Source organism: Rosa rugosa, chromosome 1 (genome assembly GCF_958449725.1).
Source record: "Rosa rugosa chromosome 1, drRosRugo1.1, whole genome shotgun sequence".
Classification (NCBI taxonomy): Eukaryota; Viridiplantae; Streptophyta; class Magnoliopsida; order Rosales; family Rosaceae; genus Rosa; species Rosa rugosa.
The window spans coordinates 58,491,533-58,517,976 of NC_084820.1; the positions used below are offsets into that span (position 1 = coordinate 58,491,533).

Sequence of the window (26,444 nt, forward strand, 5' to 3'; positions counted from 1 at the left end):
AGAGTGAGACAGCTGAGCTGATCAACCGGATTAATTTAGAGTTTTCTGTCAATAATTGTTAGGTGGAGAACTTGAATTCTCTCTCGAGCTCATACATCATGAATCAACTAACAATCAAACGATCCACTCTTGAATTTTAGTTCACACTTTGGCAAGTGCCCAAACCAGAGCAAAACTCGATCTGTTCCTGGATTCACAAAATTGGAGTGGTGTGTGGTGTGTGCAGGACTCATGTGTGTTAACTCTGTTGAAGGGGAAGCAATGGCTGCCAAGGATTTTGCTGAATTCCAGTGGAAGAAGTTCTTGAGGTCTCTGTTAGAGGCAGAGTCTGAATTATCAGGTTCCACAAATTTCATTTCTTACTTCAAAACAATCAAACAGAAGTTAATAGAAACACAGACGATTCCTTTTTCCGAGATAGCTGCAGCTGCAGGGATGGCATTGAATATGGTGTCATGGGAATGGGATACTTACATTCTGGTTTACCGTTATCTCTTGGAGCTCAACTACGCATTGGCAGAGTGCCGAATCTTTGCAAAGGAGTTCAAGGAGCTTAACAAGAAGATCTTGCCCTTGAATCCTTCCACGGTTTACTTTATCCTAATGATGAAGAAGCGGCTGACGGCACTGAGTAGTAAGTTTGACATTTTGGTACGTAACAGCCCATCAACGTCTATTTCTGTCCTGAGGGAGCAGAAAGAGAGGAACGCAGTCGAATGTGTGGGATTTACAGAGAAGGATATAGTGGTGATAAAGAAGAACACAGAAGAAACTGTGGTGTTTTCTGATGTACGATTTGGTAGACAGTATAGTGGTTCACTGACGCTTAGGGACTTCCACTTGCTCAGTGACGGTGCAACCGGAAATGGATTCACGTCCATTGGGATAGTCGGCATGGCTGGTGTGGGTAAGTCCACTTTCTTATTAAAAGAAATTTTGGAGTGGAATGACATACGCTCTGAGTTTTCTCCTATCATTCAGTTATGTTTGTCTGATATAATGCAAGAAAACAATGTAGTAGACAGTACTAGTGCCAATGGGGTCAGCATGAGCATTGTGAAACTCATTCTTCAAAAGTTGGGGGAGGAGGAAACTGGTATTTCTGGCCTTGGACTCACTTCGCTCTTGGAAAGGCTCTACAGTCTTTTATCAGGTAAAAAGTATTTGATTGCGTTGGATGATGTGTTTCATGCTATGGAATTCTATTCGGATTTGGGTAATGAGCGTGAGAAATTCGGGGATCGGTTATCGCATGGATTGCCTAAGGATAGTGGTGGTGTAGTCATTGTCATTAGTAGTAAACCAGAAGTAGCTCTCGATATGGTGGGGCTTCGCCAAAATTCTGTGCATAAGCGGCTGACCACACTCAAAAGGAAGTCTGAAGTACAGTCGACAACTTCAGTGGAACGGCAAGACCATCAAACACCTATAGATAACAGCCCCACATCGATTTCTACGCCGAAAGAGAAGACGAATGTGGTAGAAGAATGTTTGCCATTAACAGAGAAGGCAAAGAAAATTTCACTAGAAAATGTTCTACTAATTCCCAATGTAGGGAGGTCCAGGAACCAAAGGGATTTTAGGGACTCTAGCTTGCTTGTTGGTGATCCAGCCGGAATTGGATTTACGGCCATTGGGATAGTTGGCATGTCAGGTGTTGGTAAGTCCACTTTCGTGCACAAGGTCCTGAAAACTGTGTGGTTCGAATTTGATCCTATAGTTTGGTTATGCTTGTCGGATATAATCAAAGCTAAAAACCAAGTACAGGATGCTACTGCTGCCACTGATCAGGAGATCAGCATCAGCATTGTGACATGTATCCTTGAAATGTTGGGGGTCTCCATAGACAAGGACCTTACCCTTGCCGAGCTCTTGGAAAGGCTCTACCATGTTTTGTTAGGTAAAAGGTATTTGATTGTGCTTGATGATGTTTGGGACATTATGGAGTTCTACTCGGATTTATGTTTTAAACTCCCGGAAGGTGAAAAAATTCGGGATCACTTATCACACGGATTGCCTAAGGACTCTGGTGGTACGGTCATTGTCACTACTAGGATGACGGAAGTAGCGCGAGATATGGTGGGCTTTGGCCAAAATAAGTTGTTCCTTGTTCCGCCATTGGAGGGAGAAGAGTGCTTGTCCAACTTTAACAGCTTTTTACACCATGAAAAATACAGGTGCGGTGAAGGAACACGCTTTGGTAAGTCCAACATGGAAACTGTGAAAAAGGTTCATGATGAGATTCTGCATCAAGTTTGTGGCCTACCATCAATTGCCAAGACTCTGGCAGACTTGATCATTGCAAATCAGATTGGTCAAAATGATTATAATAGGTACCTGCTTTTTTTTTTTCAGCTTCCTAAGTTTTCATTTTCTTTAAAAAAAAAAAAATATTGTTCTTGTTGTAGTATACATGATTATTGTTGTCATAGTTTATATGTCTATTTCATGTATAGGATATATATACTTGAGTATATAGAGAGATGCTTAAGTGTAAAGATAGGTATAGTGACCTATATGATAAGCTTTATGCCAAAGAGAAACAAGCATGGTTATCTCTATCATCACAGCCACAATGCCACATGAGAAAGCTAGAAATGGAGCTGTCATCCAAGTTGTATCATTTCTTTAAGCATTTCACACCTCAATTGTATTCCTATAAATACCTCCTTGAATGAGATGAATAAACACACTTGAATCTCCATTCTCTCTGCAACATTACTCTCTCTATCTCTCTGTTAATTTATGCTTGTCCTTAAACACGTTATCAGCACGAAATTGCTCTAGAATTAGAATCGAAATTGAAAAGAGTAGAGGGAGTTCAAAATCCGATCGAAGTCATTTTTCCAAACCAACAAAAAACCTCCAAACCCTAGCAAATATCAAAGCCCCTGATTCAAGAAGCTCAGAACCGGCCTCAGAATCTCAAGAACCGGCCGGAAACTACCTGAACCGGCCACCGGAAAATTTGGAGTGCTGCCGGACCGCTGCCGAGTCCTGCCGAGCAGCTGCGCAGAAGCTGCCGAGAAGCCCTGCCGAGTCCTGCCGAGATCTGCCGAGAAGCTGCCGAGCGAGTCCTGCCGAGACCTGCCGAGAAGCTGCCGAGCGCATCTGCCGAGAGCTGCCGAGAGCTGCCGAAAGAATCTGCCGAGCTGCTGCCGAAGACCTGCCGAGCCCCTGCCTAGCAGCTGCCGAGCTGCTGCCGAGCAGCTGTCGACACATCTGTCGACAGATCTGTCGGGCACTTTTCCGGCGACTTTCGGGACACTTTTCCGGCGACTTTCGGGACACTTTTCCGGCGACTTTCCGGACACTTTTCCGGCGACTTTCCTGACACTTTTCCGGCGAATTTCGGGACACTTTTCCGGCCACTTTCCGGACACTTTTCCGGCGACTTTCCGGCCACTTTTCTGGCGATTTTCCGACAACTTTCCGGCGACTTTCGGGACACTTTTCCGGCCATTTTCCGGTGACTTTTCCAGCAACTTTTGGGCAACTTTTTCGGTCATTTCCGACAACACTATTTCAATGTATTATTTACTAAAAGTTCCCGCTTTTGAGTTTTTATTTATTTTTCTCCTCCTTTTTCTTTTTGGGAACTTACAATTAAAAAGCGGAATTATAGAAATTCACGCTAAACGAACTAAGAGCGTTCGTAGTCAATGAACTAAGAGTGTTCATAATATTCGGACTAAGAGCGTCCGCAAGCATCGACTTATGACCCTATTAAACATCATTGTTTCGGTCTAATCCAAATATTCTTGGAAATTGATTTCTTGGTAGCATAGCTCGGAAATCTTATTGTTTTAGTTTTTCGTGGAAGTTTTAAACTCCGAAACTAATACATCTTTTTCTTCTTATATTTCAAGGATGTCGAATGAACCTAGACTCGAATTTCAAATCCTTGACTCAACTGGTTCGGATTACCATAGTTGGAAAACTGACGTTGAGAACCATCTCACATCAAAAGGGATATTGCCCATAATCCAGGAACCAAACGCGGGCCTTGTGTTCCAACGAACACCCATAAAGCATGCACAAGCAATTATCTTGATGCGACGCCATATGGACAAAGCACTCAGATTAGAGTATATGTCCATCAAAGATGCAAGGGACCTATGGGTAGCGCTAGAAGAGCGCTTTGATAATATCCAAGATTCCCTCCTCCCTGACTTGAAGGTTCAATGGAACAATATACGCTTCTCCGACTTCAAGTCTGTTGCTGAATACAATTCAGAAGCTCTTCGGCTAAAAGCCATGCTGAAGTTCTGTGGAAAACCTCTCACAGAAGAAGAGCTAATTGAGAAGACTCTCTCCACCTTCCCCGTCGCAGCAATTATACTATCAAAGCAATATCGCACTGAATTTAATGCTGGACGACTTACGAAGTTCAATGAGCTTATCAATATTTTGTCGGTGTTTGAGAAGCACGACAATATCCTTGTGAAGAATTATAATTCAAGGCCCGTAGGAACCAAAAGCGTTCATGAGGCAAATTATAATGCACCCAAGAAAGGGCGCAAGGAGCGGTACCCTACTAATAAGGGGCATGTATACCCTAATAACAGGGGACATGAAGGACGAACGGGTCCATATAACCGCCCCAACAAAGAAGGCAGCCGCAACTATAGTGCGGGCACACGTGGTGGTAACTACACACGTGGGAGAGGTGGATATAACAAAACCATGGGCCGTAACACTGTGGGCCGTGGAGGTCGCACCATACGCCGTGGTAGTAGCAGTAACAACCCGCCCAGGGAATATCCACAACGTGCACCACCTGCACCTCAAATCAAGGGAGGCAACCACAATGACATGTGTCATCGATGTGGTTCAACCGAGCATTGGTTTAGGCAATGCCAGGCAAGTACTCAACTAGCTGCACGCTACAAGGAGTACAGGGAAACAAGGGAGCAAGAAGCCAACCTTGCTGAAGAAGAAGATGGTGAAGATATCACTCTCACCACTGAGGACTTCAAAGCTGCAGATAAAGAGCACGAGGATGCCGCAGACTTTGATTAGAATAGTCCTTTCTATTTTCCAAGAATGGCAAATGTGCCTTAGTCAAATGACAATTGTATTAAAACTCTTTCTCATGTGGCGCATCCAATGTAGTATGATGTCTAGGAAAGTAATTGAGATCGGGGTACTTAAGCGAGCCTCGCTCCACCAACATCTCTCTACTTTCCTGGTCATATTTCATTGGAGTTACCAAACGGATTGAGTAACTACAATTTGTCTAAAGTTTGATTTTATTATGGAATAGACTTTGGAAAACTTTGATGTAATCATTGGCTATTTTCCTTATTAATAAAGTGTTGTTAAATTCCGAACTTTATATAAAGAGCCAATAGTTTTCATGTGGAAACACATTGTGAGAATGAACAAGAATTCCTTTGCATTACCTCTAATGACTACGGACATTAACGAGTATTAGAGAAACTTATGTGTCACTCTAGTGGGTTGTATGCAACCACTATTCGAGCCATTGAATCAAACCATGTCATAAGAGATGACTTATGGGATTCCGACACATATAGGCTTTGGCAAGACCGTTTGGGATATCCAGGTCGTGATATGATGTTCCGTATATTAAAGACTTTACGAACATCTATTCCTCAAAACGAAAAGAAGTACGAACCAAAGATTGGTCCAAAGAGTTACTTCGTTTTGCAAAACTTGCTCTTTAGCAAAGATAGGATCGAGACCATCCTATGCAAAGGACACTAAATAAAATATACCATTCTTGCAAAGAATCCTTGCAAAGAATCCAAGGTGATATTTGTGGACCTATTCAACCAACTTGCGGACGTTTAAATATCTCATGATGTTGGTTGACACGCAAACACACTGATCACGTGTTGTGCTATTATCCACTCGTAAAAGCTACGTATGCTATACTCCTAGCACAAATCATATGACAACGGGCTCACCCCCCGTCATCCTTAGGTCAATTGGGTTTGCCTATGCTAGAGAGTTTACATCGAAAACTTTCGATGGTTATTGCAAAGGGACTGATGTTGGACATCACATTCCCATATACACGCCCAAAAGGTCTCGCGGACATAACTACGATGGTAGTTCAGACATTGGCGATGCGCACCAATCTTTTTATATCCGCTTGGGGTGATGCAATATCGCATACAACTATGCTAATTCCTCTATGACCTACCGCCACTCAATGTATTCCTGCGTTACAGCTAGTGACTGGGTACAAATATTTTGTACTTACGCACATTCGAGTGAGCCATTTATGTGCCAATTGTGCCGCCACAGCGCCTATGGTAGGTCCTTAAAAACAAGTGAGCAACTTAGTTGGAATTGAGACTCCAACAATCGTCCGCCACTTAATGCCCTTGCAAGGCGATCTCCTTACCGTCTGATTTACGGATGTCACTTTGATGAGACAGTCTTCCCGTCGTCAGGGGGAGATAAGAACACGAATGTTCAGCAGGAACGACAGGAATTGTCGTGGTCTGTCCCCACTATGTCTCATCTCGATCCCTATTAAAGTGACGAGATCACACACATTTACTGCAAAAATGCCTGCAAGGAAGGACGTCCCTATAAGAGGACGTAGCGCCACCCTACACAGAGGTAGGCAAGGCGCCAACGCCATAGAAAGTGGCACTCTGGCGTTACAGACCATGGCCCCAGCTAGGATGCGTGGGAAGCCCGTGGATTCGAAGGATATTTTGGCATCCTTAGATCATCGACACTCAACATCCGTCTCATGAGTATCTTCTGGATTATGGTTATCGTTGGGGGACGCCTCAACGTCAGAACCTATTCCTGAGAATATAGAGCTCTATGAAAATTACACTAGTGTACATAAGACGTGGAATAGAAACTCCATCATAATTGATGATGTAGATGCGCATGAGTTTGTTGAGATTGATGATATCGAACCACGCTCCGTTGAAGCATGAATACCAACGTAGAGAAATTTGGCCTAAATGGAAAGATGTGATCCAGGTTAAACGAAGAGGAAGGTCTTTGAGCCAGTGATGCCAACACCTCCTTACATAAAACCTATTGACTAATGGGTCTTCGTTAGAAAGCGTGTTGAGAAAAAGAGATGGCAATCTCGCCTTATGGCGCAAGGCTTCTCACAGAAAGCCCTGGAATTGACTACGATGAGACATATTCTCTCGTAATGGATGTCATTGCACTCCACTACCCTGTCAGTTTGGTAGTTTCCAAATAACTGAACATGCAGCTTATAAATGTGGTCACTACGTATCTCTATGGGGATCTAGATACGGAATATACATGAAAATTCATAGTGAAACTTTAGTTACCCAAATCAAGTGGCTCTAGACCACGGAGCGCGTTTGCAATAGAATTGAAACGCTCACTAAAAGTGACTACTTGATTGGGAAGGGATATGCCCGCGCGTTTCCATAAACAAGTTTCGGATTCTATCGCGGTTTTCATGTTGGACATGATCTTCATTAGAAGCCCTTAAAGAGTTAAGGGAAACCGCTGAACACTTGAAATCTGAGTTTGAGATGAAGGATTTTTGGGGAACACGATTATGCCTCAATTTGGAACTTGAGCACCGTGTTGATAGATGCTTAGGCATTTTGACAAAGGTCAAGCCTTCAAGCACCCCATGATCGTTCGTAGTCTTGATCCTGAAAAGGATCCTCTTCGTCTGAAGGATGATCAGACGAAGATGTGCAAGAGGCAGAAGTGCGAATAGGCGCATTATTGTACTTAGCTCAATGCACAAGACTGGACATCTCGTTTTGACATAAACTTGTTAGCTAAAGGTATAGCTCTGCGCCAACGCGACACCATTAGATTGATATCTTTCGATACTTGAGATGTACGATCGATATGAGCTTATTCTATCCCTACAAAGAGATGATGGAGTCAGACCCATCACACACCAGAAACGCCGCCAAACGCTGGCCTGTGTTTTCTATCCCTACCCCAAAACGACATAAGTGTTTTGGAAGGTTTTGCTGATATTGGGTATCTGTTGACCCATATAAAGGCCTTCCCAAACTGGTGAAGTGTTCACCATGGGTAAAGACCGCGATATCTTGAAGGTCTACAGAATAGACCTTAGTCGCTATATCTTCGAACAATGCAGAGATTATTGCTCTTCACGAAGTAGTTCGTGAATGTATATGGACTGGATCCATAGTTACGCATGTTCGAACAGTTGTGGTTTGAAGTCTACCACAGATGAGCCTACAAGCATTTAAGATAATGCTGCTTATTTTGAAACAAATGAAGCAAGACTGCATCAAAAGCGACAACATCAAGCATAAAATCAGCAATAACAGACTCTCCTCAAAGATCAATCAGAGGGGGAGATGTCTACATATATGGTCTCAAAACGTGAAGAGTGTGTTGTGCTCTTTTTCCCTTTCGACCGAGGTTATTTTTGTCCCACAAGGTTTTTATTACTCGGCAAGGTTTTTAATGAGGCAACGAGATAAGCACCACGTTTGGGAGACACAAAGAGATGTTGAAATCAGGGGGAGTATCCAGATGCATACCTACTTGACCATCGTGTACTTTTTTTGTCCTTCGTCCAGGGTTATTTTGTCCCACTGGGTTTTGTTACCTGGCAAGGTTTTAACGAGGCACATCCTTAGCATGGTCGCCCCACTTATGCTACATCCTGAAGATGTTTTGATTCAACATATATGAGTTGTGCTCTTTTTCTCCTTCGACCAAGGTTGTTTTTTCCCACAGGGTTTTATTACTTGGCAAGGTTTTTAACGAGGCAATTTCGAAGCGCACGGCCTAGACAATACTATTGACATGAAATATCCAAGGGGGAGTGTTGTAGTATACATGATTATTGTTGTCATAGTTTATATGTCTATTTCATGTATAGGATATATATACTTGAGTATATAGAGAGATGCTTAAGTGTAAAGATAGGTATAGTGACCTATATGATAAGCTTTATGCCAAAGAGAAACAAGCATGGTTATCTCTATCATCACAGCCACAATGCCACATGAGAAAGCTAGAAATGGAGCTGTCATCCAAGTTGTATAATTTCTTTAAGCATTTCACACCTCAATTGTATTCCTATAAATACCTCCTTGAATGAGATGAATAAACACACTTGAATCTCCATTCTCTCTGCAACATTACTCTCTCTATCTCTCTGTTAATTTATGCTTGTCCTTAAACAGTTCTTTTGTCTGATGGATTTATTATTTGACTTATGAGAATAAGTGACTTTCCATTATTCTTCCTACAATATATTAAACTCTTTTATGATATCCAGTATTGCACTTACAATTTCTTGAACTCTTTTCAAAGTAGAAGATTGATTAAAATTCCATAATTGCATGCAATAAGAAAGCAAAGGATAGGGTAACATTCCAAAATTGTAGGTCTGCCTTGAAGAAGATGTTGATACCTCATGAAATTCTTATTCAATGTTCATGGGTGACTGTTGCGACAAAAGACAAGAAAGCGAAATGGATTCAGGATAAAACCGAAGTACCAAAATGTCCAATATTTGTGTTTATTGATTTAAGAAGTGACCAAGTAGGAGATCTTGCTGAAGACCTTCGCTACCAGCTTAATCGTGAGCAGGTACAATTCTACAATGATTTTTCCCCAAAATTAACACATTTTTCCCTTGCGGTTAATGCATTGTCAATTTGTCATACAATAGCAAATTAGCAACTCACCAAAAGCTCAGTAAAGTTTCATATTTAACTTTGAATTTCTTTATTACTTCATGTTTTCTTTTTTCTTGGGAGTATAGATATGGATGTTATAGGCTTGAAAATGTCGAAAAATTTAAATGACACTGCAACCACAGTGACATTGCATAACGTTACTGAATTGCAGTTTCCTACTAGGACTTCTCTGTTGTGTTTACTTTCTTGCAGTTTCTTTTATTTCTTTCCAGCTGTTTTCAGTTTTTCTGTAATTTCTTCCCAGTTGTTTCTTTCCTTGCCCTTGCGGCTTTAATGAATTCCAGTTTCTAGACCAAAAAAAAAAAAAAACGTTACTGATCAATTGCAGTGGAGAAGTACAGAATGCTACAGAGTATGTCAAGGAAAGAAAAATTGCTCGTGAGTGTTCACTTTCGACACCTGACTAAAGAGTAATTGTGACTCATTCAAAAGGCACTTCCAACTCTATATATGACTAGTAAAAAAAAAAAAAAGAGCATATGCATATACCTTTTTTGTAAAGTTTGTTTATGTATTTAATTGTTTGTTCTTTGTTTTTTCAGGTCATTGCTGTTCTGCACGAGAGTTTCTATAATAAGTATAAATTATCGACAGTGAACCCAGATAGGGCGCTGACTGAGGTTTATGGTGCTCTAGCAACGCTTAAGGGTGTAGGACATAACTTTGCTGATGAAATTCAAAAGAAGATGACAATTATAGTGAGTCACAATTCCTAACTTGTCTTTTTATCTATTTTCTTCAATTAATATCTAGGCTGCACTGGTTAATTTTTCCAACACATATTGCTTCTCAGATTGTCGGTGAGGATGTTTTTATTAACTGGTTTCTGGGAGTTTTCTGTGATCTAAATTTGCCAGACTCACCCTCCATTGTTCCCATAGCACTCGGAATCAAGAGTAACATCCCATTCTCCTTTGGATGGGTAGGAGATTCATTATTAGTTTGATTAGTTTGTGTATATATATATAATCAAGTTAATTATTGAAAGAATTACTTTAAGCTCGATCTAATTGCCAAATGCACCATGATTGCTAAATTCCAGGAGTTTGATGCTATGAAACCAGTGAACAAGATCTTGGAGACGGTTCTAAATCATACAAAACAGATAAAAGCAGACAGGTACTGAAAGTTAAAGTACTAACTAGTCAGAATGGGAAACTACTTGGCATTAAGAAATTAAACTCTTGTCATTTTCATGTAATGGATTTCAGCTGGCATATCCTAATCAACTTGAAAGCCATTCCTACAGATCATCAAGAATTACCATATTGTCTGCATTTATGTACTCCTGTTGATGAACCTGCAGATAGGGAAAATGTGGTAACAATTTAAGTTCCAAGTGCATACTACGTTCTTTGGTTTTGTTTTTCAGTTCTACTTCTTGAAAAGCACTACTTCGATCGAGATCTCCTCCTTCTTGCTTTACGATCATGAGATTATTATTTAATCAGTACTTTGTGAATGAGGCATGTTTATCATTTGCATATATCTTGATCAGGATAATCGACCATTAATCCGTGGAGAATTTTGGAACTACTTCAGCATTGGTAAGACTTCCTCTCTTGCCAATCAAACTTTTTTTTTTTTTTTAATTTCCTGCAATGAGATGGGAAGTTAGAAATTAGTGAAAGTAAACATCTGCTAAATAGTTCTGGGAGCAAAATTCTCTGTCTTTAATTTTGTGTAGGTGTTGACGATCCAAGACTCTATGGAGCTTCTCGCTTTCGCCATACTTCAAGGTAGATTTTATAAGGGATATACTCGATACATTATTATTTATCTTTCGAGCCAAAGTGTAAAACTACATATATAACATAATGAGAAATATACAAACAGGGGAAGTCTAAGGTGTGTTTCCATACAAACAAGCTTCTTTATATTCAATTCTAGCTAGAATTTTAATGTTAGATTATTTATATATAAGTAGGTAGTACATATATTCTTCTTTTAGTATTAACAATATATTTATCCCTGCCAGGACCTTGAACAGGTTACTTGCAAAAGTACAGGTTTTGAAACATCATGGTGATCAGTGGGAAATGCTTAGCATTCCTAGTAGGTAAATTGTCAAATTAACATCCCCTTACTTGAATGCTTTTGTTTACTTTAACATTACCTTTTAATTAAAACATGATCATTTATATCCGAGAACTATATTGTTTATGTTGTAGTGACCATGCATATGCATGCTTCACTTTAATTATCCAGTGTAAAACGAAAAAAAGAAAGTTTATTATTGTCCAAAAATAAATGAGTAGTCGATCAGAATATATTAATTTGCTGACCATGAATTCTTCTGACTTACAGCATTAGGTCAATTGTTTGTCTCAACTTGCCTAGCTTTGTTGGTGGACTAACTCCTTGGACAACGGCAAATTTGAAGAAAGATCACAGAGTAAGGTTATTTGGTTTTGGTTTTTTTTTTTTTTGTTTTTTTTTTCAGTTACTCATCGATCAAAATTTTCTTGTTTGATGAAATCGAATTACATGCAGAAAGGCTTGACCTCATCTTTCACAGATGATGGACGTCTTGAAATTATTGGTTCCCGAGATGATTTACTTTCTCCGAAGAAAAGGTGGATTCGCCTTGATCAGGTCATATACGTTATCTTAAACTTCATACGTACTGCTGATACTTAGCATTTTCTGTGTTTACTGCATGGTAGTAGTAAATTAAACCTATAACTTGTTGAAGGATGTCGACACAATGTGTGCCTCTACAAACTAGGGTTTAGAGTTGTAATAGGAATGTGCTCTAGGTATACAAACTAGGGTTTATTTTCTGTAGAATATTGTAATATATGTTGCCAAATGTTGCCAAATGGTTTTGATATTTAACAAAGCGGAATTGTGGGGATTCGCGCTTAACGAACTAAGAGCGTTCGTATGAACTAAGAGTGTTCATAATGCATTGGACTAAGAGCGTCCATAAGCATCAACTTGTGACCATATTATAAACATCATTGTTTGGTCTAATCCAAAAGAGATTCTTGGAAATTGATTTCTTGGTAGCATAGCTCGGAAATCTTATTATTTTTAGTTTTCGTGGAAGTTTAGCTCCGAAACTAATAAATCTTCTCTTCTTATTTTCAGGATGTCGAATGAACCTAGACTCGATTTTCCCATGCTTGACTCAACAGGCTCGGAGTACCATAGCTGGGTAACCGATGTTGAGAACCATCTCACTTCAAAGGGAATATTGCCCATAATCCAGGCACCTAACCCGGATCTTGTGTTCATCCCAACACAAGCAAAACATGCTCAAGCAGTTATCTTGATGCGACGTCATATGGACAAAGCACTCAGATTGGAGTATATGTCGATCAAGAATGCAAGAGAGCTATGGGTAGCGCTAGAAGAGCGCTTTGGCAATGTCCAAGATTCCCTCCTCCCTGACTTGAAGGTTCAATGGAACAATCTGCGCTTTGCTGATTTCAAGTCTGTTGCTGAATATAATTCAGAGGCTCTTCGCATACAATCCATGTTGAGATTTTGTGGCAAACCTATCACAGAGCAAGAGCTAATTGAGAAGACTCTCTCCACCTTCCCCGTTTCAGCCATTGTGATATCAAAGCAATATCGTACTGAAGTCAATGCTGGACGGATCACGAGGTTTCATCAGCTTATCAATATCATATCTGTAGCTGAGAAACATGATAACATACTCGTGAGGAATTATAATTCAAGGCCCATTGGAACTAAGAGCGTTCATGAGGCGAATTATAATGCACCCAAAAGAGGGCGCAAGGAGCGGAACCCTAGGAATAAGGGATATGAGGGACGTATGAGTCCATATAACCGCCCTAATCAGGAAGGAAACCGCAAGTTTGGAGCGGATACACGTGGTGGCAATGCCACACGTGGGAGAGGGGGTCGTGGCAACCCTAGCCGTGGTGGTGGAGCCATGGCTCGTGGTGGTGGCGCCATGGGTCGTGGTGGTGGCGCCAATCCTCCTAGGGAACGACCACAACGTGCACAACATGCACCTCAATTAAGGGGAGGCAACCACAATGACATGTGTCATCGATGTGGGTCAAGTGAGCATTGGTTCAAGCAATGCAAGGCAAGCGAGCAACTAGCTTCAAGATACAGGGCATATAGGGACCTGAGGGAGCAAGAAGTGTACCTTGCAGAAGAAGGAGAAGAAGATGGTGGAGATGTCAACCTCACCATAGAGGACTTCAAAGCTGAAGATGAAGTGCACAAGGATGCTGCAGACTTTGATTAGAATAGTCCTTTTTATTTTCCAAGAATTTTTGTAATGGCATAAGCCTTAGTCAATAAATGACAATTGTATCAACTCTTTCTTATGTGGCGCACCCAATAAAATATGATGTCTAGGAAAGTCATTGAGATAATTGGTACTTAAGCGAGCCTCGCTCCACCAACATCTCTCTACTTTCCTGGTCATATTTGATTGGAGTTACCAAACGGATAGAGTGACTACAATGTGTCTCAGTTTGATTTTCTTTATTTTGGATTAGACTTTTTGGAACCTTTGATGTAATCATTGGCTATTTTTATTAATAAAGTATCGTATTCAATGTCATGGACATGTTCTTAATTTCGAACTTTATTATTTTTCAGTATGTTTCCTGGAGAGTTGGAATGCCTTGTTGATAGTGGCACCACACATACTATATTGCGACATAGGCAACTATTTCTATGGATGACGCCTAGTCGATCTTCTGTGACTACGATGGCTGGACCATCACAATTGATTCATGGTCGAGGACCAGCTCAATTTATGTTGCCAAATGGCACAAGTATTAATGTCACCGAAGCTCTATATGCTCCTAGGGCTGGAAGAACCCTATTGAGTTTTAAAGATATAAGAGCCAATGGTTTTCATGTGGAAACACATTGTGAGAATGGACAAGAGTTCCTTTGCATCACCTCTAATGACTACGGACATAAACGAGTATTAGAGAGACTTATGTGTCGCTCTAGTGGGTTGTATGCAACCACTATTCGAGTCGTTGAATCTAACCATGTCATGAGAGATGACTTATGGGATTCTGACACATATAGGCTTTGGCACGATCGCCTGGGACACCCAGGTCGTGATATGATGATCCGTATACTAAAGACTTCACACGGACACCCATTTTTCAAAACGAAAAGAAGTCAAAACCATAATTTGGTCCAAGGTAGAGCCAAAACCGCCTACCCCCTGCGGCCCAACAGTGGCATTGACACCACTAATGCCTCCTTGGTTCCTTTTTCGACTTCTAAAGTCAATTGTGACTTCGTGGTACAACCAAATTCTTCCTTGGTTGCTTCCAAAGCCCATCATTCGTTTTGCAAAGCCTGCTCATTAGCAAAGTTAGTATCTAAACCATCCTATGCAAAGGACACCAAAGAAAATATACCATTCTTACAAAGAATCCAAGGTGATATTTGTGGACCTATCCAACCAACTTGCGGACCATTTAGATATTTTATGGTGTTGGTTGATGCATCGACACGCTGGTCACATGTCATGCTTTTGTCCACACGAAATGCTGCATTTGCTAAACTCCTAGCACAAATCATTAAGTTAAGGGCTCACCACCCTGATCATCCCATTAAGTCAATTCGTCTTGACAATGCTGGAGAGTTTACATCAAAAACTTTTGATGACTATTGCATGTCCATTGGGATTGAGGTTGAACACCCTGTTCCTCACATTCACACCCAAAATGGTCTAGCAGAAGCTGCCATTAAAAGACTTCAAATGGTTGCTAGAGCATTGGTTATGCGCACCAATCTCCCTGTTTCTGCTTGGGGATATGCAATATTGCATGCAGCTGTGCTTATTCGTCTGAGGCCTACTGCCACTCAACCATTTTCTGCGTCCCAGTTGGTTACTGGATATGAGCCTAACGTCTCACACTTACGCATATTTGGGTGTGCAGTTTATGTGCCAATTGCGCCGCCACAGCGCACCAAAATGGGTCCTCAAAGACGATTAGGCATTTATGTTGGATATGACTCTCCAACTATTATCCGCTACTTAGAACCCTTGACAGGCGATCTATTTACCGCTAGATTTGCGGATTGTCACTTTGATGAGACAGTCTTCCCGTCGTTAGGGGGAGATAAGAACAATAATGTTCAACAGGAACGACAGGAATTGTCGTGGTCTGTCCCCACTTTGTCTCATCTTGATCCCCGAACCGCACAGTCCGAAATTGAAGTGCGGAGAATTCTCGATCTTCAGAACGTAGCAGACTCTATGCCTGACGCGTTTTCTGATATCGCTAAAGTGACAAGATCACATATACCTGCTGCAAACGTGCCTGCAAGGATTGATGTCCCTAAAAATCATGGACATGGCGCCACCCCTAGGGGTATTGGGCATGGCGCCGCCACCACTAATAGTGATGGTAATGTGGCTCAGGCCGGGCTCCCAGCAAGGAAACGTGGGAGGCCCAAAGGTTCGATGGACTCTCGCCCAAGAAAGAAAGCGAGTTTGGCACAAAAAGATCCATTAATCATCGACATAAATAACCCGTCTCATGAAGATATCCCGGATTATGGTTATGTCCAAGAGACATCATTGGGGGACGCTCCAATGTTAGAACCAACTCCAGGGAATAGAGAGATCTCCATGAATTACACTAGTGTACATGAGACGTTGAATCGAGATTCTATTGTCCTTGATGATGTATTTGCATACTCTATCGCTCAAGGAATTATAGAACACGATGATATCGAACCTCGCTCCGTTGAAGAATGTCAACGAAGAGCAGATTGGCCTAAATGGAAAGATGCGATCCAGGTTGAATTGGATTCACTAACAAAGAGACAGGTATTTGGGCCTATAACGCTGACACCCCCAAATATAAAGCCTGTTGGCCATAAATGGGTCTTTGTTAGAAAGCGTAATGAGAAAAATGAGGTTGTTAGATACAAAGCCCGCCTTGTGGCGCAAGGTTTCTCACAACGCCCTGGAATCGACTACGAGGAGACATATTCTCCCGTAATGGACGTTATAACGTTCCGCTACCTTGTCAGTTTGGTAGTTTCCGAAAAACTTGACATGCAGCTTATGGATGTGGTTACTGCATATCTCTATGGGGATCTAGATTCAGAGATATATATGAAGATTCCAGATGGACTTCAATTACCCAAATCAAGTGGCTCTAAACCACGGAGCGCGTTCTCAATAAGATTGAGACGCTCACTATATGGATTGAAACAATCCGGACGGATGTGGTATAACCGTCTAAGTGACTACTTGATTGGGAAGGGATATGTCAACAATGAAATATGCCCATGCGTGTTTATAAAAAGAACAAGTTCCGGATTTGCAATTGTAGCAGTTTATGTCGACGACATGAACCTAATTGGAACTCTAGATGAGTTAAAGGAAACTGCTCAATACTTGAAATCCGAATTTGAGATGAAAGATCTTGGGAAAACACGGTTTTGTCTCGGACTAGAGCTCGAGCACCGTAGTGATGGGATTATGATCCATCAGTCAGCATATACTCAAAAATTACTAAGGCGCTTTAATGAGGATAAAGCAAAGCCTGTGAGTACTCCCATGATCGGCCGTAGTCTTGAGCCCGGAAAAGATCCATTTCGTCCAAGGGATGAGGACGAAGACTTATTAGAGGCTGAAGTGCCCTATCTAAGTGCAATAGGCGCATTATTGTACTTAGCTCAATGCACAAGACCGGATATCTCATTCGCAGTGAACTTGTTAGCTCGACACAGTTCTGCGCCAACACGTCGCCATTGGATTGGTGTAAAGACAATCTTTCGATACTTAAGAGGTACGATTGATATGGGCTTGTTTTATCCCTACAGAGATAGAAGAAATAATGGAAGTGTGGGACCGGACTCCACAAGGCAAAACGCCACCTTCCGTACTCCTCCTCCCCTCCATCAAAATGACAACGATGTCTTGATGGGTTTTGCTGATGCAGGGTATCTCTCTGACCCACACAAAGGTCGCTCCCAAACGGGTTATGTCTTTACCATGGGAAGCACTGCGATATCTTGGAGGTCTACAAAACAGACCCTTGTTGCTACTTCCTCAAATCATGCAGAGATCATTGCTCTACATGAAGCTGTGCGAGAATGCATATGGCTAAGGTCTATAGTTAGACATATTCGAGGAACTTGTGGTTTGAAGTCTACCACAGATGAACCTACATGCATTTATGAGGATAATGCAGCTTGTATTGAACAAATGAAATTAGGTTTCATCAAGGGCGACAACACCAAGCATATATCGCCTAAGTTCTTTTACAATCAGCAACAACAGGCACTTCTAAATATTGAAGTGAACCAAATCCGATCTGAGGATAATGTAGCGGACTTATTTACTAAGTCGTTACCAAAATCCACCTTCGAGAAACATGTGAAGAGCATCGGATTAAGGAAGTTATCCGAACTCCCATGATTGTAGCAATCAGGGGGAGATATTGACATCAGGGGGAGGCATGATGTCTACATGTTCGGTCTCGAAGAGTGAAGGACGTGTTGTGCTCTTTTTGTCCTTCGACCAGGGTTATTTTTGTCCCACAGGGTTTTTGTTACCTGGCAAGGTTTTTAACGAGGCAACAATCAAAGCGTCATCACCAAGTTTGAGCGGCACAAGGGGGAGTGTTGAAGGATGTCGACACAATGTGTGCCTCTACAAACTAGGGTTTAGAGTTGTAATAGGAATGTGCTCTAGGTATTCAATTGTAATCGGATTCTATTACCTTTTGGGTACCTTGTAACTCCCTATTTAAAGGGCTCCTATTATCAATGATAAACACAATTCCATTCTCCTACAACATAACTCATATTGTGTTGTTAGCCAGGTACGAGAAATTCGCTTCAAGTTTATTGAGGAGTCAGCTGAGGTTGTAAACATGATGATCGATGGAGTACCGTTGAAAAAATCCCCACTTGACGGTTTAGATGAGATTGAAATCTCTTACTGCCGTCAAGTGAGCGTTCTTGTTGAACAAGGTTACTCAGCAAAAAGTATCCACGACTCATAGCAGCTGCTAGCAACTCTGTGAGATTAGAGAGTACTTGCTCACCAACCCTGTCACTAATGGATTATGAATGAGAAGCTTGGCATTGATGATAATGAGGCTAAAGAGCTAGCACTCTCAAGGCCATATGAATGGTGACATAAATTGATGCAGTTCGCTTTGAAGAACATGAGAAGTTTGGTGAAGCTAGCTTCCGAAATTTCCCCCCATCACGCTGACAATTCGAAAGAGTAAGCTTGCCCACCAAAGACAAGGTATTGAAGGCCAAATGGAAGACAAGTTATATATTTACACCCCAAAAAACGTACATGCATGACTCTGCAGAAAATGAGCAAGGATCGTTAGATGTTGTTTGTTGGTTCTTCTGATGAGTAAATAGGTTGTACATTTCATTGGCTGTCCCGGCCCCAAAAAAGCTAGAAGTAACGTTTATAATTAAGCAAGAATTTGAGTCTGTCTTCAATATGATCACCTGAATTGTTATTCTCATTTAGACTCATTTTCATGGGTTATGTTATTTATTTAATTTTTTTTTTAGAGGAATAGTCAATTAATATTAGTCCATTAATATTGAAGTTCAGCAAAATTACATATAATGACTCGCTCAGTATAGCTGTCAAATAGAGTCACTACCAAATTAATTCGACCTTTTTATTCTCAGAAACTTAAATATATCTAGAAAACACCCTGCACTAATTAAGAAGAAATCAAAAACAAAGATACCACAAGGGTCGGTGGCGACTTCCCTCAATCCATGATTGAATTAGGTGCCAATTCTAAACTGAGGTTGGCACAATCCATCGATTTCCCCCCTATTCTTCCTCACTTGAAGACGATTTCACCACCGCCTCCTCCGCCATCTTCTCCACTCCTTTTTTAGGGAACTACTTCTTGGGTTTGGGAACACCAGGAATTGGTTTAGCTACATTCCTGCTACCTTTTGGACGTCCTCGTTTCTTAGGGGACAAGTAAATCACCCATTGGTGTTTGAAAGATCAAAACCAGGTTCAAAATTTAAAGGGACTGAATTGGTACCATCCACCAACTTGGGCTTCTTTCCAACCCGATCCAATGCAGTTTGGGCCTCTCGACGGACCCTCGAGACCCGAATAGTCGGAGATTGTATCTCCACTGGTGAAACTGCCACTACCACCCTAGATGGCACCATTGCATCCCAGCCTGGGATTGCACTCATATCCACCGCTTTGAAGTTTGAACAGACGACTCAAATCCGTATCTGGCCGCCGAGTCACCACCACTATCGTCAGGGTCTCTAAACTAGGATTAGAAACCCTAGTTTCAGACTGACCCTGTCACGCCCCTGATTTTTAATACAAATAAAAATCTATATATAATCCCATAATTATACATGCGTGAACGTCCAGTCATCAATATCAAATACCTGGAAACTTTTTCCATTTAAACTACACACATATTGATGCCCTGAACCTACTATGTCAATATTGACCCACTCCACAGAGTCAAATATTACATAAGCTTACAAATTTAATTGTCAACAACAAAATAAAACGTAAATGCTCCTCAGAGCTCACTACAAGCGGAAGCCTTTATAACGGTAAAGTCACAAAATTGGCTTCCTACCGTAATGCTGCCAGCACTCCACCTCAGGTTCAGCCACGATTACCCTGACCTGCAGGATTAACCCCTACACCATTCCATTGAATAGTGCACCGGGTTGCCACACAACAAACCTGGTAAGCTTATGAAAGCTCGTATGAGTAAACTCAAAACCACAAAGCAAAACACATTTCTTAAGTCACCTCAACCTAACCATGATAAGCACATAACTCACAACTACAACCATCTGTTTCAAAATCTTCCATAACATGCTTACGTAGGACAACTCGTGACTAAACTACATGCTCAGATTCTCAACCTAGCATCCCATTACACAAATTTCCCATCAAACAAAACCTCCTCAGATAATGTTTGGAAATCCCTAGCTTGACGCACAATGGCGAATCACAAGGATCACACTCGTTTCCTTCCCATCGGAAGCCTTTGTCATCAACATGACATCAAGGTGAAAACAATGAATCACCTTCCTATCCTCACACAGAGCACAATCGTCACCACTAAGGTCTTCAAGGTAAATCAAGCCATCAATCAATAAGATCAAGAAGAAAACAAGGCAATCACAATTCAAAAACAAGCAAAACAAGTCATAGTAATAATCATAACCCTACACTCTGACATCTATAGGTAGCTCTGACTATCACAGCTGTCCTCTCGATCTTTGTTAACTTAATAATAATTCAACTCCGCTACCGAGCTGTCATCACATTGATCATCACACAGACAACCATCATCACACAGATAACGATCATCCAACTAATCATCACACAGATATCGCCAGTCATCACACAGATAGCGATCACCCAACTAATCATCACACAGATATCGTCAGTCATCACACAGATAACGATCACCCAACTAATCATCACACAGAATTCACTGATCTTTCACACAGATATCCCTACACAAGCTTTACATGATAATCATCACAAAGATTCATCACACTGATGTCATCAATTCATCACACAGATATTCCTACACAAGCTTTACCATATCTTAAATCTCACTTAAGACGGTCATATTAGACCCATGGTATCTCAACACATGAAATTTTACAATCACAACTCAATACACAATTTCACCAATCATCACACAGATTCCACCAATATATATATATATATATATATATATATATATATATATATATATATATATATATATCACGCAAATATATATATACATGGTCATCCACTCAGGAATGTCACTAATACCACTATAGTCACAGTTAATCTCATAACTCCAAGACAATATGGTAATTAGGCTCATAACAAATATCGTGAGATTTACTCACCTCGAAACTCCCACTGCATCTTCAATACAGAACAAGGCAGCCACACAACAAAACAACCGTCCAAGGATACCTCGTCAAGTACCTAATCACATACGGTTTCAAATTAGCAACAATCCACAAACGATTTATGTCTGAGACCCCTGTTTTGAACTAAAATCCCCAAAGTGGCGCCAATCGAGGCAAAACCACATCCGAGACCTCCCAAAGTCTCCGGAACATGTCCACGATCGATATGACCAAACCACAAGTCGATCGGACGCTCGAATCCTCACGGATCGAATAAATCGATCGGTATGAAACCGTAAAAATCATAACAAATCCATTCGAACTCTAAAATTTGCATATTATATATCGAAACGCTCGTATCAACGAGTAGAACATATATAAGACCAAAAACAGTTCCTTACATGGCCGAAAAGCCACCAGAACGCCGCCACAGTCGGTGGCGCACCGCCGCCGGCCAAAACTGTAATAACCGGATTTTTTATAATTAATCAAAAGCAAGGAACATGATCATTTCATTCTTTACCTTTCATGATGATTGTCGATTAGAGCACTATGAATTGTTGCCGACACTCGATCGACCGACAGCAGAAACTTAATTCCTTTCCTCTCTATTTCTCTCTCGTTCTCTCTCTCGTTTCCTCTCGTCACAGTCGAAGAAACAAAACAGAGCTTTGTTCATCGTGCTGCACCGTCCACCACAGACCACCAAACAACCTCAGACCACCTTCCACGGCTTCGCCTCGACCTTGCGCAGCTACCGGAGGTAACCTTGCGCGGCGGCACGGCCGGCAGCGACGGCGGCGACCCCGAGTCCGGTTTAGCTCGTTTTCGTTCCAAACTCGATATCTCGAGCTACAGAGCACCATTTCACTTGATTCTTGGCTCATTGAGCTCGCCTCATCTTCCTATACAAGCACCAAGAAGGATCGGAACTGGATCGAACGTCTTCACGTTCGTCGGAGCTCGACCCGTGCGGATCAAACAACCAACCTTCGGATCAAGATATCTTGAGCTATACACGATCGTTTCTTGTGATTCTTGGCTTGTTGAGTTCATAAGGAAGTTCTGAACAATTCTCCAGAAGGGATCGAGGCGTGAGGTTGTAATTTTCACGTCGATTTTGGAGCTCGCCGGTTTCTGGAAAAATTCCGGCCACCGACTGGTTTTTGGTACATTTCGATCCCTTCCTGTCATTTTTGGTCTTGTGCTAGTTATGAAAAGTGTCTAGAATGAGAAAACGAAGGGGACAAGCACAGCCCCGATACCAATTGTGGTGGTCGGCGGTGGCTCTGTCCCTAACTCCGGCGGCCCTTTCCGGCCACCTCCGGAGGTCAAAAATTTAGTTTCTGTCCATTTTATGATTCTATGTTTCGATACGATCATTTCGGCGTATTATATGCATTTTTCGGTTATCGTATGAATTAGTTATGAATTTTGAGATTTCGATCGATTTCGATCGTTAGATTTATGATCTGTGGAATTAGGACCGTCAGATGAACCTATAATTTTGATATGATGATCGTATGACTGTCCCGGTGACTTTGTGAGGTCACGGGCGAAGATCCGACCGTTGGATCTTCGTATATTTGAGAAATAGTGATTCGGAAGGCGATTCGTGAGAATCCGACCGTCGGATTTTCATATAATTTTGTGGAGATGTTAGTAAGGGCGATTCAGGAAGATCTAACCGTTGGATCTTCGTGGTAATTTTGGAGGATGATCCTAAGGGCGATCCGTGAGGATCCGACCGTTGGATCATCATATAAATTTGATCTGACCGTTGGATCATCATTAAATTAGAATCCGACCGTTGGATTTCTGTATATGTGTGGTCTATGAATGATTTCTAAGTTAAGATCGTGTTTGACTAGGTGGTTGATGGATTGATTGGTGAACGATTTCGGATCGTTGTTTTTGAGCTGTTAAGAAGACGCAGCGGGAATTTAGAGGTGAGTAAACCTCACGTGGTTCATATTACGAACCGAATAAATTTAATTACCTTATTTTGTCGTAATTGCGTGAAAATATTTATGGAATAAATATTTGTTTTAAAATCATATGGACTTGATCAACTACGGTCCATGGGTAAGTAAAATGATTTTTACTATACAAATGAATTTCTCGGTTTTATTGCATGTGAACTATAGTTGGTATTAGTGATTATCCCTGAGCGGATAATTACGTATATATATACTTACGTGATTATATGTGAATGGTGTGACATTGAAGAGTGTGGAATTGGGATGATTAAATTATTATGAATTGACATGTGACTTACCATAATTATATGTGATGAACATGATTGATGAGTTCTTGTTAATATTCATGATTTACATTGGAGGATGTATAGAGTTAGAGAATGTAGGGTTCTGAGGATGAGGTGTCTGAAGTTCGACGGTTAAGGATAACCGGAGTGTTTGTGTGCTGAGGACGGGGATGTCCAAGGTGCGACGGTTTATTATTAACCGAAGTTGTGTGCTGAGGACGGGGATGTCCAAAGCGCGACGGTTTATTATTAACCGAAGTATATGGTGCTGAGGACGGGGATGTCCAAAGCGCGACGGTTTATTATTAACCGAAGTATGTCGCATTACTTGCACCTAGGTCAAGGTGACTGGTAGCGATGTGGTTAGAGCTCTAACGTGCTGTTGGGATGGACCAAAGTGGTGTTATGTGGGTTGGGTTTTTGCAGGACCAGTGTGGTGTATTGTGATTTGAGGATTGTGAAAATGTATTCCTTGTGGTTTTACATGAGTGGTTTGATGTCTCTTTGCAGACGTAATACTGTTGAATTTTACTTGAACTGAAATTTAATAAATCAACAGTTCTTTCTTTTTACTCATACGGGCTGTCAAAAGCTTACCGGGTTTTGTGTTGTTGCAATCCCGGTACACTATTCAAACGGTGTAGCGGATAACCCTGCAGGTCAGGAGAACCAGGACGGTGATCGGGCAGCTTAGAGTAGTGTTATGTGAATTACAGCATTATATTGTGAGGTTTGTTATGCTCATTTAGAGCTTTACAATTTTACTTTGTAAGAGTGAATTGTAATAATTAACTCGAGGTTTTCGAGTTTTGTGTTGAGTGGCGAGTGGTGTGTTTGTTTCTGAGAAAAAAATTCAGAACGTTATTTATATTAATTGTTTATTCATGTTTCGGATTTGAATTGGTTATTCAAAATTCTGGGCGTGACAAAAACTCATTATTTTCCCAAAACTCCCAACATCAAAAAGTTTCATCTAAGCATGATTGTGAATTTTCATAACTAGCTCGAAGTCAGAAAACAAGCATAAAGGATCGAAAACTACCTCACAAGCCGTGGATTATTGTTCAATCCGAGTTGAACCAAGCTTCACGTGAATCGATCCAAACAACCACCAATGATCGATCAAGGAGGCTACTCTGAACTCCCCAAGCTCGGTTTGAAGCCTCGCAGACTTCGGAGATCAGAGAACCGATCGGGTCCGATTCTCCAAAAAGTCGCCGCCTTGCTGCACTTCCTCCGTCGAAAATCGCCGCAAGAGGACACCACAGGGACGACCAGACAGAGGAGACGAACCAGCTGTCCAAATTTCACGGCCATAGATCACCGGAGCTGCGAGTTCTGGCCGGGTCGGGTCAGCCGGATATTTTTGATTCTGAAGGTGCAGCCGAGAGAGAAGAGAGAGAGAAATATCAGTTTCCAGAAATGGAAACCACATGGAAATAGTAAATTTCCCACTTGGGAAGCTTCTATTTATACCAAAATGGAAACTTCTTCCAATGGCCATAACTTTCTCATACGAACTCCGATTCCCGCGTTCCACATATCCACGAACTCGTATCGATGCGCTCTACGACTTTCGTGAAGGAAGTTTTCAGAGAATCCCAACAAATAAAAATTCAACCCTTGCGTCCCCCCCTAAATGACGCTTCCTGAATAATTATTCGCCTGAAACACTTCTGCTCCATCCACGAGCCACGAAATCGTCCAATAACCACTAATTAAATTCCGGAAAGTCCTCGGAAAATAAATACGAATTTCCGAGGCATCACAGACCCCTTCCCCGGCCAAACCCCTACTTCTCCTTGCCCCTCAAACCAGAGCCACTATTCTGCAACCCAACAGAAGCCGCCACTGCCACCAAACTTGTCTTTACTGCCGCCAGCACTGCCTTCGATCTGCACCTGTTTCTCTGCCTGGAGGCCCAGAAACCTGTCACAGCCCTTCACTTCATGAGAAAAAAAATCCAGAATCCCAGCATAGCCCCTTAAACTTCTCATACCGGATCTGAACCTCTGCCAAGATTCTAGCCTTGAAAGTAAACCCCTGGGTTATCCAGAGCCATTGCCCATGTCCACCTGACCTCTGTACCGCTGCTCTACCACACCACGAAGCAATGGCAACAGGTCTGCTCAAGAACTTTCCCATCGAAGACCCAATGAGGATTAGAGTTTCCTTCGTCCTCATATGAGAAGGTAAGCCCTTGATCCTAATATTCCAGGTCTCCACCATCTGCAGCGGCACTATTTCCACTGCGCTTAAGCCGTCGTACTCGCCTAGCACCAGCATGCGGCCTCCAAAATGTGAAAGCCCCCCATGCAATATATGATTGCTCTCCTCCCCAACCTTAGAACGAAACACAAATTGATCCCCTCCCTGAGACGTAATCACCAGGCTATTAAACCAATTATCCTTTCAGTATATTGATTATGCCGGTTAGGGTCACAATCAACTATCTTATAGGGCCGACCTTGAGGGTTGCATCCTAAGGAAGCCGTCTCAGCCAGGGGCCTCGGAGGATTTCGTTCTATATATATGTCATCTATGATAGATATATTTTATTTGCTTTAATTGGGATGAAGTATGACTTTGCTTTAGCAGAACCGCTGCTAATGCTTCTCCTT

At 41.6% G+C, this 26,444-nt stretch overlaps 1 protein-coding gene across 2 annotated transcripts; it reads left to right on the forward strand.

Moving 5' to 3' along the window:
- Positions 1–231: 231 nt before the first annotated feature.
- On the forward strand, positions 232–19,153 carry LOC133725704 (uncharacterized). 2 transcript variants are annotated; one of them, XM_062153063.1, is made up of 12 exons: positions 232–2,333; positions 9,369–9,573; positions 10,226–10,381; positions 10,477–10,605; positions 10,726–10,802; positions 10,895–11,003; positions 11,182–11,230; positions 11,371–11,422; positions 11,662–11,742; positions 11,991–12,078; positions 12,177–12,278; positions 18,485–19,153. In XM_062153063.1, the coding sequence occupies exons 1-12, from the start codon at positions 232–234 to the stop codon at positions 18,665–18,667; spliced, it is 3,333 nt and encodes a 1,110-aa protein (XP_062009047.1). In that variant the 3' UTR covers positions 18,668–19,153. The 2 variants fall into 2 exon arrangements, with proteins under 2 accessions (XP_062009047.1, XP_062009048.1); XM_062153064.1 differs by having other exon boundaries at positions 12,202–12,278; positions 18,485–18,674.
- Positions 19,154–26,444: the final 7,291 nt, after the last annotated feature.

Coding starts and splice junctions, on each gene's coding strand:
- LOC133725704 (XM_062153063.1), top strand. CDS start 232: ATGTGTGTTAACTCTGTTGAAGGGGAAGCAATGGCTGCCAAGGATTTT. Junction 2,334..9,368: donor GGTCAAAATGATTATAATAG/GTACCTGCTTTT, acceptor CCAAAATTGTAG/GTCTGCCTTGAAGAAGATGT. Junction 12,279..18,484: donor GGTGGATTCGCCTTGATCAG/GTCATATACGTT, acceptor GTTGTTAGCCAG/GTACGAGAAATTCGCTTCAA.